The 12,665-nt window shown below is 36.3% G+C and overlaps 1 protein-coding gene across 4 annotated transcripts in view; it reads left to right on the top strand.

Annotated features, from left to right (window-relative positions):
• The window catches only part of FAM135B (family with sequence similarity 135 member B), a 249,498-nt gene extending 238,967 nt beyond the window's left edge, over positions 1-10,531 (top strand). For all 4 annotated transcript variants that reach the window (XM_053958011.1, XM_053958037.1, XM_053958020.1 and 1 more), the window contains 7 exons: positions 1,376-1,542; positions 2,788-2,879; positions 5,014-5,111; positions 5,441-5,592; positions 6,383-6,493; positions 8,728-8,841; positions 10,168-10,531. In XM_053958011.1, the coding sequence (XP_053813986.1) occupies positions 1,376-1,542; positions 2,788-2,879; positions 5,014-5,111; positions 5,441-5,592; positions 6,383-6,493; positions 8,728-8,841; positions 10,168-10,373 (940 nt within the window). In that variant the 3' untranslated portion in view covers positions 10,374-10,531. The remainder of the gene's footprint in view (positions 1-1,375; positions 1,543-2,787; positions 2,880-5,013; positions 5,112-5,440; positions 5,593-6,382; positions 6,494-8,727; positions 8,842-10,167) is intronic.
• The last annotated feature ends 2,134 nt before the right edge of the window (positions 10,532-12,665 follow it).

The raw sequence follows: 12,665 nt of genomic DNA, 5'->3' as shown, positions 1-12,665 counted from the left end.
AAACTATGAAATGGGGAATTCAGGTTGGCTGATATGTCTCAACTTCACCTTCTCAAATTGTAAGAATGGCAGAATTGAAGCCATGGATAGCTGGAAAAGAGGATTATTTTTGTTTCTTGCTTCATTGCCCAACAAAAAAGTGCCACATTGTGACCTTGATGTCACAGGGGCCCATTTCACAGATAGGTACACTAACACTTATATTTTTCCAGTATAGTTTGATGCCTCTGCTGTGCTGATGAAAAACAGTAACACTGAAATTTCTCAATCCATTCAACTGCCCAAAATGTTGCCTGTCTGCATGCACATTCATTTTCAACCCAAGACTTTGTTTTTATTCTTTTGAAAGTGTCCTGAAGTTTTATACACTGTGTTTAAGTCCTGACAAATCTAAGCAAAAAATTTGTTTCTTCTTTGTGAAATGAAACATTAGAGCATGTATTCATTCACATGAATCCAAGACTTCCAGATTCATGGCCCAAAAGCTATTTTTTTCATTCTTCTGTCCCTTAAAATTAGTTGGGCTGATGTAAGTAATTGCACATCATTGGACTTGAGTATCATAGAGGTCTTTTCCAATCTTAATGATTCTATGAGTATATCAAGTTGCCTTAAGAGATCCCCAAGCATTAAAGGTTATATCTATAAAACTTCTCCTTCAAAGTTTTCTACTTAATTCTACTCTTACGTTGTGATTATTAATTCCTAAATTATCTGGATAAGTTTTACTGAATCAAAAAGCCATTGAAGATTTTGGCATCTTCATGCAGCAGAATGCTTCAGGATGGATTTGAGTGTCAGATTTTAGACCTTTAGTAGGAAAGGTTTTATCTTAATTCTTCCAGCATTGAGATGTTGTTCTAAATTCTACTAAATTGTTTTCAAAAAAACTAAAATCAAATAAACCCCAAAATATCTACCACCCTGAGGTGCATCCCTTAACTCTAGTGTGAGGAAGAAGGAGAACACCTTCTACCTGACTATAAGTGCATCTGATGGTAGCAAAATTATACATTTTGGATTTCAGTACCTATAAGCCCAATGACATTGTTAAGAGGCAGAATTGCTAATTCTGTACCTCAGTCTCATTTTATGAGGTACCAGAAAATTATTTTTGCTACTCTTTCATTCCTCTGGCAAGTGTGAGTTGCTAATGCACTTTAGCTCTTCCCTGTATGTAGACAAATTACAAAGAAGGAGAGTTTATTCCCTTCATTCTGATTTCTCTCAGTCCTAAGAGATAAGGAATTGCATCCAGGTCTCTACTTGCAAGTTGAAAACATAATTTCTCACAAAGACAAGCCTCCTCATTTCTAGTTTGAAGGTTTGTTGCTGACCACCCAGTTCTATTGTGATTAACTAATGTATTCTCCAGTTTTTATCAGGCCAAAGAAAAATTTAAAAAAGAAATGAAGATTGAAGGATTTCTGTACAGTGACTTATCTGTACTAGCTTCTGATATCCCATATTTTCCACCAGAGGAAGAGGAAGAAAATTTGGAAGATGGAATTCACCTGGTTGTCTGTGTCCATGGATTGGATGGTAAGGCCAGGAAGAATTGCTATTTGTAAGTCATTTTGGTGTAAATTCCAAAAAAAAACGGCAGATGTTCAGCAAGTATGAAAGAATGGAGAATTTAAGTATTTGTTTTACCTAAGTATTTATTCCTTATTATGCTATTCAATCCATTGTAATAAAGGATCTATGAGAATATTAAATATTGTTGCTAATATATGGGGTCCTACTGTCTGGTTCTGGTTTTTTTTTTTTTTTTTTTTTTTTTTTTTTTTTTTTTTTTTTTTTTTTTAACAGCAATCTACACCAAAGCAGATCGGTCCTCCTGTGTACAGGAAGAGTGCATTGCAGTAACTCCTTGTCTTTCCACAGATGCTTGGTTGTTTTGCAGTATGTCCCCAGGAGGGAAATGCTATTTAAACCCCCAAAAACTGTTATAGATTAGATAGTGGCTGAGTTTATAAAGTGAGAGAATAAAAATCATTCTTCAGTGCAGAGGAAGCAAGTCTTGAGATTTTTTATGTATATGCTTTCTAAGCAGGAAACAGTTATGTTAAATGTGAACTTTCTCTTGGCAAATTATTGATATATATTAGAAAGGTGTATATGTTAACACTGAAACTACAGTGAAGAAGTGGTAGAGGCTCTGATATCTCAAAAAAAAAAAAAAAACCCAAAGCAACCAAAAAAAACCAAACACTGGCTTGTGCCAAGACTGTTTGCCACTGAATATCTCAGTAGCAGGAATGCCCTTCTTGTGAAGTACCTTCTTCACCAACAAAATATTTCAGAAGACTTTGGAATTTCCTAGTACAGAATGAGGCATCTCTCAAAATATTAGGAGCTTGATAGTATTTATATTGCCACCTCTAATTGTGAATACATGAGATGGGCCACTCTGCATCTGAAGGTACAGCCCTACATCCCAGCACAGGTATTGAGGCGTCCCTGGGGGCCTCACCTGAACTTGTCTTTTTGTCTTACCTCTACTGTTCAGCAAATAGAGGATAGATTTATTCTGGACCTGATCTTTGCCCTTTCTTACCCACCATTTATGCAGTCCCCCACAGCAGCAGGCGAGGTCCAGCCCACCTGGGCAGGCTGTGGGAATTCCTGTTCTCTTGCTGTTTCAATGCATAATCCCGAGGTATTATAATGTCCTTAGCAGCACTTAGCAAGAGCTCTGTGGTGTCAAGGTTGTTGTGTTAAATTGACTCTACATTGGTTATTTTTCTGTTGAATTGCATCTTATAAAGTACCATTTGTTCCTAGGTAACAGTGCAGATCTGCGGCTGGTAAAGACTTTTATAGAACTGGGACTTCCTGGTGGAAAACTGGACTTCCTAATGTCTGAAAGAAATCAGGTAATACAGAGCTAATTTCTGTTTTCCTTTCTATTGCTGAAATAATGCCTTCAGCAAAAGCCTTTTCACCAACTGAGTGAAGCAAAAGCACTGGGGAATTCAGGGAGTTTTATGTAGTATTTAGTGCAAAGGCTTGGTTCTTTTTCCTGTCTAATTTGATAGGGTGTTCAAACCTATTGGAAAATATTCCTGGCATTGAAGTCAAAGGCAATGACATTAGCAGTAATAGGACTAGACCTTAGAAGAACAAAATGGATTTATCCTGCCAGTTTACAAATTTGGCAGGCTGGTGCCTCTGCAACACAGTACCAACAGAAGGTAGCAAGTTTAGTGATGGAAGATGTGGAATATCCAGCAGGTATTGTCAGCTCCTTTGCTGCATCAGCCATTGTTTCTCCTGTTGCAGAGTTTGTGGGATTTATTTCCTTGAATGATAAAGAAATGTCTTCCAGAAAAATTGATTGCTGGTCTAGGCAGAGAAACAGAAATGAATCCTGTGCTTTGCTTGGCAGTGGAGCCATATTTACGACCAAAGGCCTAACTTTATGCACAAGATAAGGATTTCCATTGTGCACTCAGAAACATTATTCTTATTTATGAGTACCTGAGAAACCTGAGTTAAAATTTTCTAACCTTGTTTGTTCAAAAGCTTTTATATTTTGAAGTGGCTGGTTGGTGTATGTCTGTGAACGTGCCACTTCCAACAGCTCTGTCAGCAGCAGACCTGGACAGTGAATGTAAGCAAGGTGAAAATAGTCAGGAGACCACCTTACACTTCCATCAAGGCCTCTTCCAAAAGAAGAAAATGTTTTCAGAGAATGAAACATCTTACAACATCTGTATTCATCCAGAGACCATAATGGAAACTATTTAGAGATCTTATTGTCTGGGAAGGTGGGGAAGTTCTTACAGCACTGGAAGTGGAACCTGGGCGGCTTGATGGCTATTTTAATGTTGTAAAGCATCTCATCACTGTTTTTCCCTTCTCTGAAAACCACACTGATAATGAACCAAGAAATCAGTCATTTAGCTGGTTTGCTTTATAGAGGAAAATTCAAATAACTTTTTCAGGCATTCGTTTGTGATGCATTTGACAAGCTCAGTCAGGCTGAAATGATAGTAAAGAATGGAGATATAATCAGGTGAAATATGACACTTGGCATATTTTGGTTATGATTAACATTCAGGCTGATATTCTTGCACTTTTAAACAACCTGAAAGGTTTGGGATAATGAACCTAGGAGGAAATAATTAATTATCAATGCAGACAAAACAAACAGGCAGAAGGTTACTGGACTGTTTTTTATTTTAACATTTATTTTAAGTCTGTGCTGCAAAGTGAATATCGACATATTTTCCTGTGCAAGTGCTGCAATTAGCAAGATGAGTTGTGTCACAAAAGCATTAATTACTCATATGTTTCAAAAGCATTAATTACTCATATCTTTACTCTGAATAGCTGTTCCAACATTTGATGATTGTTTTGTGGCATCTCATTAGTTAGGAGTTTGATTTAGAGTCCTGTTGGATTGCCAAATTACAAAGTTCTGAATAAGATCTGCCTGTAATTGTATAGACTGGAAATATATTGCTTGTTTTATTGTCTCACAACTGGCAGTAATGTTGCAAGCAACAAATTATTCGTCTGTCTCTAGCACTCATTCTCTTACTGATGACTGTTGAATAATAAACACACAGCATTTGATTAAGATGGCCAAATAATTTTGTGATGGCATCCTTAGCATCAGCATAACCCTCATGTCAATGTATAATCCTGTAAAGTATTTTATTGCAGTAATCTGTTGAATCCTAAATGCCAAAAGCTTTTCTTCCATGTGCAGACCTTGGTATCTAGAGCAGCTGAGCATTAGCTGTTCTCACCAGTGTCAATTTAGGCTGCTTTAGCATCATGCTTACAATTCTGGAGTCACTCAGCAACCACTCTCAAAGGAGAACCTCAATTTAAAAGAGGGCCTGCAGACTGAGAAAATTCTTCCTTCTTCCCTCTTGAGCATGTATAAAGAATACTTACACTGGTTGTTACATTTCTGCTTGCATTTGACTTTAAAAATAACATCAGTCTGCAATAAGTGTATTATGTTTTAATTCATGAACTCACTTAATTTTTCAACAGACTGATACTTTTGCTGATTTTGATACAATGACTGACCGATTATTGGATGAAATTATTCAGCATATCCAGTTGTACAACCTCTCCATATCCCGAATAAGGTAAGCTTTATTAGATAGCAAATAGTATGCAACTGTTTGAGTTACGTGAGCAACATCCAGTGAAATTAGCTTTTCATAAAGTGCCCTGTGTCAAAAGCCATTGAATCAGTGAGATTAATTTTTACATTCTTACAGATAAGAATGAAAGAGAAATATTCTTATGAAAGAGAATCTTGTAGGCTGAAAAAAATGTTAAATGATAACTAAAGGATCTTATTGAAAAGCCCTGATAGAGTCCTCCCTCCAGAGCCATTTGTGCCATCTTTATGTTTATTTTAAAGGAAACACAGATGGGTTTTGGATTAACGTAATTCTTTCTTTCCCAACAGTTTTATTGGACATTCCCTTGGTAATGTCATAATTCGATCTGTACTAACTCGCCCCAGGTTTCGCTATTACCTCAACAAGTTACACACCTTCCTGTCCCTCTCTGGGCCTCACCTGGGAACCCTCTACAACAACAGCACTTTGGTTAGTACAGGTAAGAGTTGATGGGAAAGCTTTGACTATCTGTGGTCCACGGCAGAGTGCATGAGAGGGCAACAAGTGGAGGTAGGAATTTATCGTAGCAAGATTTGTACCTTGAAGTTGGGGAAAATATTTGCTGAAGACTTCAAACCTTCAAATTTCAGAAAAAAATTGCAATTTCAATATCTACAAGGTCCATCATACTGCTCCCTGAAAAGCTTAGGGGTGTGAAGCAGTGAGAGATGAATCTCAGTTTCCACTTAGTCTCCCACTTCTCCTCTGGTGCAAATAAAGAGAAGCATCTCCATGGCTGAAAAAGAGACATTATTATGGAAATGGAATGTCCTACAATTCAGTCTTCCTGAGTGTTTTCCTACTACCATGAGACAGCCACAGAATCACAGAATAGTTTGGGTTGGAAGGGACCTTAAAAATCATCTAGTTCTACCCTACTATGAGCAGGGACATCTTCAATTAGATTTGTTTGCTCCAAGCCTTGTTCAACCTTGATTATTTCCAGGGATGAAACATTTACCACCTCTCTGGGAAACTTCTTCCAGTGTCTCACCACCCTCATTGTAAAGAATTTCTTCCTTATATGTAGCCTAAATCTACCCTCTTTTAGTTTAAAACTTTTGCCTCTGTCCTGTGAGACCTTTAGACTTTTCTCCCTGTTGATTAGGAGTACAAGAACAAACAAGACTTCTACTAAATTACAGTGCTATCCCTACTGTAGGCACGTCTTTAACTCTCCTGCTTGATGATTTACAAAGGATAAAAATATGCACCAATTTTCATTCCAGGTCTATGGTTAATGCAGAAGTTAAAAAAGTCAGGGTCGCTTTTGCAACTGACCTTCAGGGACAACGCGGATCTACGCAAGTGTTTCCTCTATCAGCTCAGCCAAAAAACGGGTGAGTAGGGCTTGATGTGCCTTGCAAATACCAAGGGATATTCCATTGGCTTGTGCTGGATTGGCCTATTCAGGGAGTAAAAGAAATCTGCATTTCGTTAATGATCTTTAAACATGCTTTTTAGAAGGACTGCCCTGTCTAAAATCTAATATTAATTCAATCTGTGCATTTTTTTTTGTGAAAGCTATCAGATAACGTCTTTGCCAAACTGTTAGCATTAAATAAGACCTTTGTGCTGTAGTAAACATGCACCGGAGTTTATATTCTGTGAACAAGAAACATCATTCTTGACAGGCCATCATTCCTTAATTTATACTATGAGATGAAAACCATTTTTCCTGTTTTATTATTTTTTGTAAGTTTAACATCTCTTGTCTCTAGGAAATATGACTCTGTGAGATGAAGAGCAAATTTTATTCATGTCTGTTCTGACACTTCTGTACTACAAAGAGATGTATGGCCTCACACTAGAAAAATGATGTCTGAATAGAGAATCCTTTTTCCTATTCTTTAGTCTGTCATGAATAAATTAAATAAATCACTTTTCTTAAGAAAAGAATGCAAGTGTAATCCTTCTGTTGAAGCAATTATTTTCTTTTAAGAGTTATTTTTAATATTGAGTGTGAGCAAACTGGTGCTAAGTATGTAGTGACAAGGTCACTACTTGATGTTTAATTCTTTTCTCATACTTTTGTACAATGCTAATAGTAAACAAAGATTATGTTAATATGAATAGAACATCTAAATCTTACAGATATGCTACATAACTCAATCAGTGACAGGAAGTTGATGTAAATTGGTGTTATTTGAATTTTCCCTTTGATTCCCTAGTTCTTATTTCCATGGAATACAGTTGATGACTGCTTTATTACTGTCAAGTTAAAATAAATTTGGGTCTACACAAAAATCTTATATTTTAATTTCCCAAGCAATGAATTCCCAAGCATGTGTAGTGAGTCAAAGCAATTTGTTGCTTGTTAGGTTGGTAGACTGGAGCTATAAGAGGCTATAAATGCAGGTGTTGTCATCATTGTCAGATGATTCTTTAGGCCTCCAGCAATTTCTGACTTTCTTATTAAAGTAGAAGTCCCTGCTACATTTCAATCTCTTTAACAAATGTTCCTCATGCTTGTTGTGAAAACAAAAACCAAAACAAAACCCACAATAAAATATTCTTCCCTATTGAACCTCTTCACATAAGGTTTTAAATTTGGTAACACTCAGTGGGGCTTCTCCTATCTTTTACTTGGGACTGAAGTTGCAAACTCAGTTGGTTTGACTGCACAAGAAAAAAATGATAAACACCTTAAGACAGGTTTTGGAAAGGCAGCCAGCAGGACTTTTCATTGTGGTGGTGATAGTCAGATTTTCTATGAAATTCTAGAAATCATAGTTGTGGAATCATAGAGACATGGATGGGCCTTTGAGATCATCTGGCTTCAATCCCCCTGCAATGGGCAGGGACACCTTCCACTAGACCAGGTAGCCAAAAGCCCCATCCATCCTGGCTCTGGTTCTGGACTACTTTCCCATAAGAGGGAGGGAAAGGTGAAGGACAAACCCACAGCTCTTCTGTGTTCAGGATATTCTCTGAACGAGTAAGTTATCTCATCAGCGCCCATTTTCTTACTTTTCTGTTACATGTGGGTGATGGAGCACTCAAGTGACCACAGATGGGTCAAACAGGAGGAGCTCATCAGTGGCCCCATTAGCTTCAGGGAAGAGGGAGGATTTGGGTTTTCAGTTGATGTACCAGCAGCATGGATTTGTCAAGTGACTGCTGCATGCAGGGACTGGATGGACCCTAAGACTCACTCAACACTAGTGTAACAGTATGACATTATAGCAATTCTCTTTCTTCTCCCTCTCTCTATTTTGTTTGAGAATTTTACTAATTTATTGTGTTATTTTTGAACGTGATCCTGTTTAGAGGTATAAGTATTTGCAAGAATAAGGTTTTAATAAAAGTATTTTATTTTACAGACAGTTCCTACTTTTCCTTTTTGACATACAATTAACATGTGTGAGTGTTGATAAGTAACAAATAGTTCACAGAAGCAACAAAAATGTGTTTAAGCTGTTATGAATATTTCTAATATAGTGTATTGCATGTTTTAATAATTATCATTTATTTTGCATGTAGATTTTCAAAAGCCTTTGAACAGAAAATAATCATGCTGATAATGTATTTATTTTCATCACTGTGTTTAATATATTTAATATGTTTGTGACAGGTCTCCAGTATTTTAAAAATGTTGTGTTAGTGGCCTCACCCCAAGACAGATATGTACCTTTTCATTCAGCAAGAATAGAAATGTGCAAAAATGCACTTAAGGACAGACACACAGGTATGTTTAAGTTGTTTTATATATTCCCAAGGCTGTTGAAAAATTGCATTTCTGTGCAACTGAGGTCATTATATTAGAAGAGTTTTTCATCAACATGATGAAAATTCAAATGTTTATTTGATAAGGAAGAAAGTGTTCGTTTCCCACAGGAAATTACTGAAATCAATAAAAGAAGCTTTTCAAGAAGCTCTTTTCCTGATGAAAACAAATTTCAATCAGGTCATAATCAAATGTTTCTTACTGCTTCTTCATCTTCCCTCTAATTTTATTTTTTAAGTGATAAAAAAACTAGCTCTTGACAATTTTTTTCTGTAGTTTACTGATTTACTTGTATTTTCTCCCCTTTTTTTCACATAATGAAATCTTTCTCAGCATATCCAAAGTAAGGAGGGTTTCCCTTTGTTTTCAATAATGTTTGAATGATTGCAAGATAATTTAAGGGACAGATCTAAAATCGTATTATTTTGTAATAAAATCTGTAAAACACATCAAGGCTCACGCCACCAGAGGCCCTCCTGTGAGCTCAGACTGTGTGTATTGCTTTTGTTATTAGCAGTTTTGCTCATTTATAAAATGTTTCATGGCTTCAGTTTGATACCACATCCAGGAATAATGTTCACTGTGATTTTATCCCCATTTCACATATGTGATTACTTAGAAATTAAGGCATTCTTTGGAAGCAGAAAGAGACACACAGTCCCAATAATCACCATGGTTGCCTTGACACCTCTTACTTAAATGACAGCTCTTTCTATCCTACCTCAGACATTAATTAAAAGGAAATTTTTCAACTCACCTACAGTGGTCGTTCCTCAGGGACATGTTTGATCCAGCAGGAGACAGGTCATTACATGTATCAATACATCAGATAATTTATCTGTAAATGTTTCCTGAGCCATTGTTTCTGCCCCAATAAACAGCTCAGCTATCTCTACATTATGCCCTTCCTGCATTAGAATAGCCAGAGAAACCCAAATGGACTTGTGTCCTGCCAGACCCTCTCACATTTGAATTCATAGGCAGTGTGAGTCCAACCCCACCCCCTGAAAGAAACACGAGCATTTTTCCTGATGGAGAAAAGGCTGAGGATGTCCCAGGCCTCATGCTAAGCAACCTCAGCAGATCCCTCCTCATGGCCAGTGCCTCCATTAGATGAGCAACACTCTGGTACCTGGCAAATCTTTGAACTGGACTGCTGTGTCTTACATTTATTTTGGCCTTACTTTCATTTTCCTTCTCACTGAGACTGTAATTAAATGATACTGGAAGAAAAGAGAGAATCTGGGAGCTTTGGCATGTAGGTGTGATATCTCAACTCTTTTTCAGGTCCTGTTTATGCAGAAATGATTAACAACCTGCTCCAGCCTTTGATTGGGGCCAAAGACTGCACTTTGATCAGACACAACGTGTTTCATGCTCTGCCTAACACCGCCAACACGTTGATAGGCCGGGCTGCCCACATTGCTGTGCTGGACTCCGAACTTTTCCTGGAGAAGTTTTTCCTCGTGGCAGGACTCAACTACTTCAAATAGTGCCTGAAGTATGGAGTAACAGAGGCCAACCTTTCCATTGGGTGGAGGAGACTTCCTTAGCCAACAGAGTATAATGTTAGAAATTAGATCAGGTGGGACTTTCAAACTTTCCATTTCCATTTCTCTTTCAGAGAATAAAGTGCTATGGCTTTAAGGCATTCAAGCTTCCAAGTATTGGTGCTTTTGGAAGAAATAAATATTCCTCTTCAGTTTCTATGTTTTTTGTCCACATAAAGAAATGAGCCGCTTCAGAAGTACAGAATCAGAGTAAGAAGGTTAATTCTCTAAATGTGATTGGACCAATATAATTCCCATTTCTCCTAAATATTAAACCAGGAAGTTGTCTGTCCTTGATTTGTTGCTTATTTATGTATTAACAAAGCTCTACATTTGTAGCACTCTTGGGGTAGTTAACACACAAGGAAACAAGTGTATGTGAACTCAGGTTAAAACCTTCTTTGTGATGAACTGAAAAGTCTGAAAACCATTTATGAAAGTTTCAGTCTTTCTGTTTGTTGTAAGAAAATATTTGGATGGTTCCATTACTGATAATAATTTGTAACATACAAATTGTACATTCAAATAATGGAAAGGAGTAAAATATTTTACATAGAATGAACAAATATTGATATTTGTCTTTAAAAAGAAGCCCCAACTTTAGTTTGGGAAGAATTTCATTTGAGTTAGAAGCTGCCAAACCAAGAGGACTATATTGGATTACTTGTAAAATATCAGTGGCATCTATTAACATTTCTTCTGTTTACATTTATAGAGGATCATAACTGACTGTGTTTGTTATAACCTTAAAGGTACAATTTTTATGTTTACATTTGTATCTAACTGCATTTTTCCCAACAATTATTTTATTTAAATTTATTACATTGATATGGAATTCAAAATCTAGCCAGTTATACCCTTGAAAACCCTAAATATTTGGAAAAATAAAGGCTGGAGATATAGAATGGTGAGGATTGTGGAAAGCTTAAAAAATATAAGGATGTCTTAAGATCCTCTGCAATACTCTCTGAATGCTTTGTTAATGCTCATTTGCAGTGCATATACAGTCCTAATTATTATATGGTTACAGCTGGTTGAACTATTTAAAACTTTATTTGTGCAATGATATCTAGGTTATTTTTAAGAGTTTGAAAAAGAACATATTTTCCAATTTTTAATTTTTTTCATCAAATTTACAATAAGATTTTTATCACAAAGTTATCAGATTTAAAGTGACAAATTTCAATAACTTTCTGCACATTTTCATAACATTTTGATGAATTTTCAATGTCACAGGAGTTTTTTGAAAAAAGAGAAAGTGAATAATTCTTCACAATTATTTTTGTTTAGAAGGAAGGCAATTTTTTAAAGCAAATGCATTTTCTTTAAAAATACAAATGAACAAGTCTCCATATCCTCTAGCAATGACTAAAAAAAATTACAAAATTGGGTTTAGGTGTCAAGACTCCAATCAGTAAACAAAGATCAAGATGGTGGGGATTTGTGAAATAAGAGAATACAAAATGAAAAAAAAAAACATCATAGCCACAGGTAAATATTTGTAGTTGCAAAAAGTAAAACTAATTTTCTCTCAAAAGAAAAAAAGTGAAAAACTTACACAAAATTAGTTCAAGAAAAGAGATTTAGCAGACTGGCAAATGCTGGTAAAGGAAAAAGGCTGGCTTGATAACTACTACATGTTTTTAAAATAGGAAGGAGAAAGAAGGTATATACCAAAGGGTGGGACTAAACCACCTGAAAAGGAGTATTACACGTAAAAAGCTTGTGCCCTCATAGTGGCAGAAATCCTATAGGAACAATTCCATGGTGTGATTCAATGTTGACAAGTTTCTTAAACAATACCTCAGTACTTGAATTAAATAGGTACATACTATTGTGTCTCACTCTCTCCTTTTCTTTTTTTTTTTTTTTTCCCCTTACAGATTGACTGTTAAGTGTTAACAGTCATTTTTACTCAGTTAACAAATGAATTCTATCAGGAAACCTGTAGTTTCCACTTCTTGTTTGGGAATTTTTTCTCACTTTTTAGCCTCAGCAGTCTAGTGCCAGCTGCACTGATATATCACAACTTCTTCCTCAGAGAAGGAAATTGTCTAGAGAATTTTAAATATAATGTGACATGGAGGTGAAGCTGCTATATAGTGCAGCCCTTTTGAGCCAGGACTAGATATTCTATATGAAAAAACTGGAAAGAAAAGCAACCTCTAACTATAAGCAACATCCAGGGTGCTGTATGAGGGTCTGGTCCACTTGTAGAAAATGTTCACGAGTCTG

The sequence above is a fragment of the Vidua chalybeata genome, chromosome 1 (genome assembly GCF_026979565.1).
Source record: "Vidua chalybeata isolate OUT-0048 chromosome 1, bVidCha1 merged haplotype, whole genome shotgun sequence".
Lineage (NCBI taxonomy): Eukaryota > Metazoa > Chordata > Aves > Passeriformes > Viduidae > Vidua > Vidua chalybeata.
The sequence above is the reverse complement of the archived record's forward strand: the minus strand, read 5'-3'. Positions and strand labels throughout refer to the sequence as shown.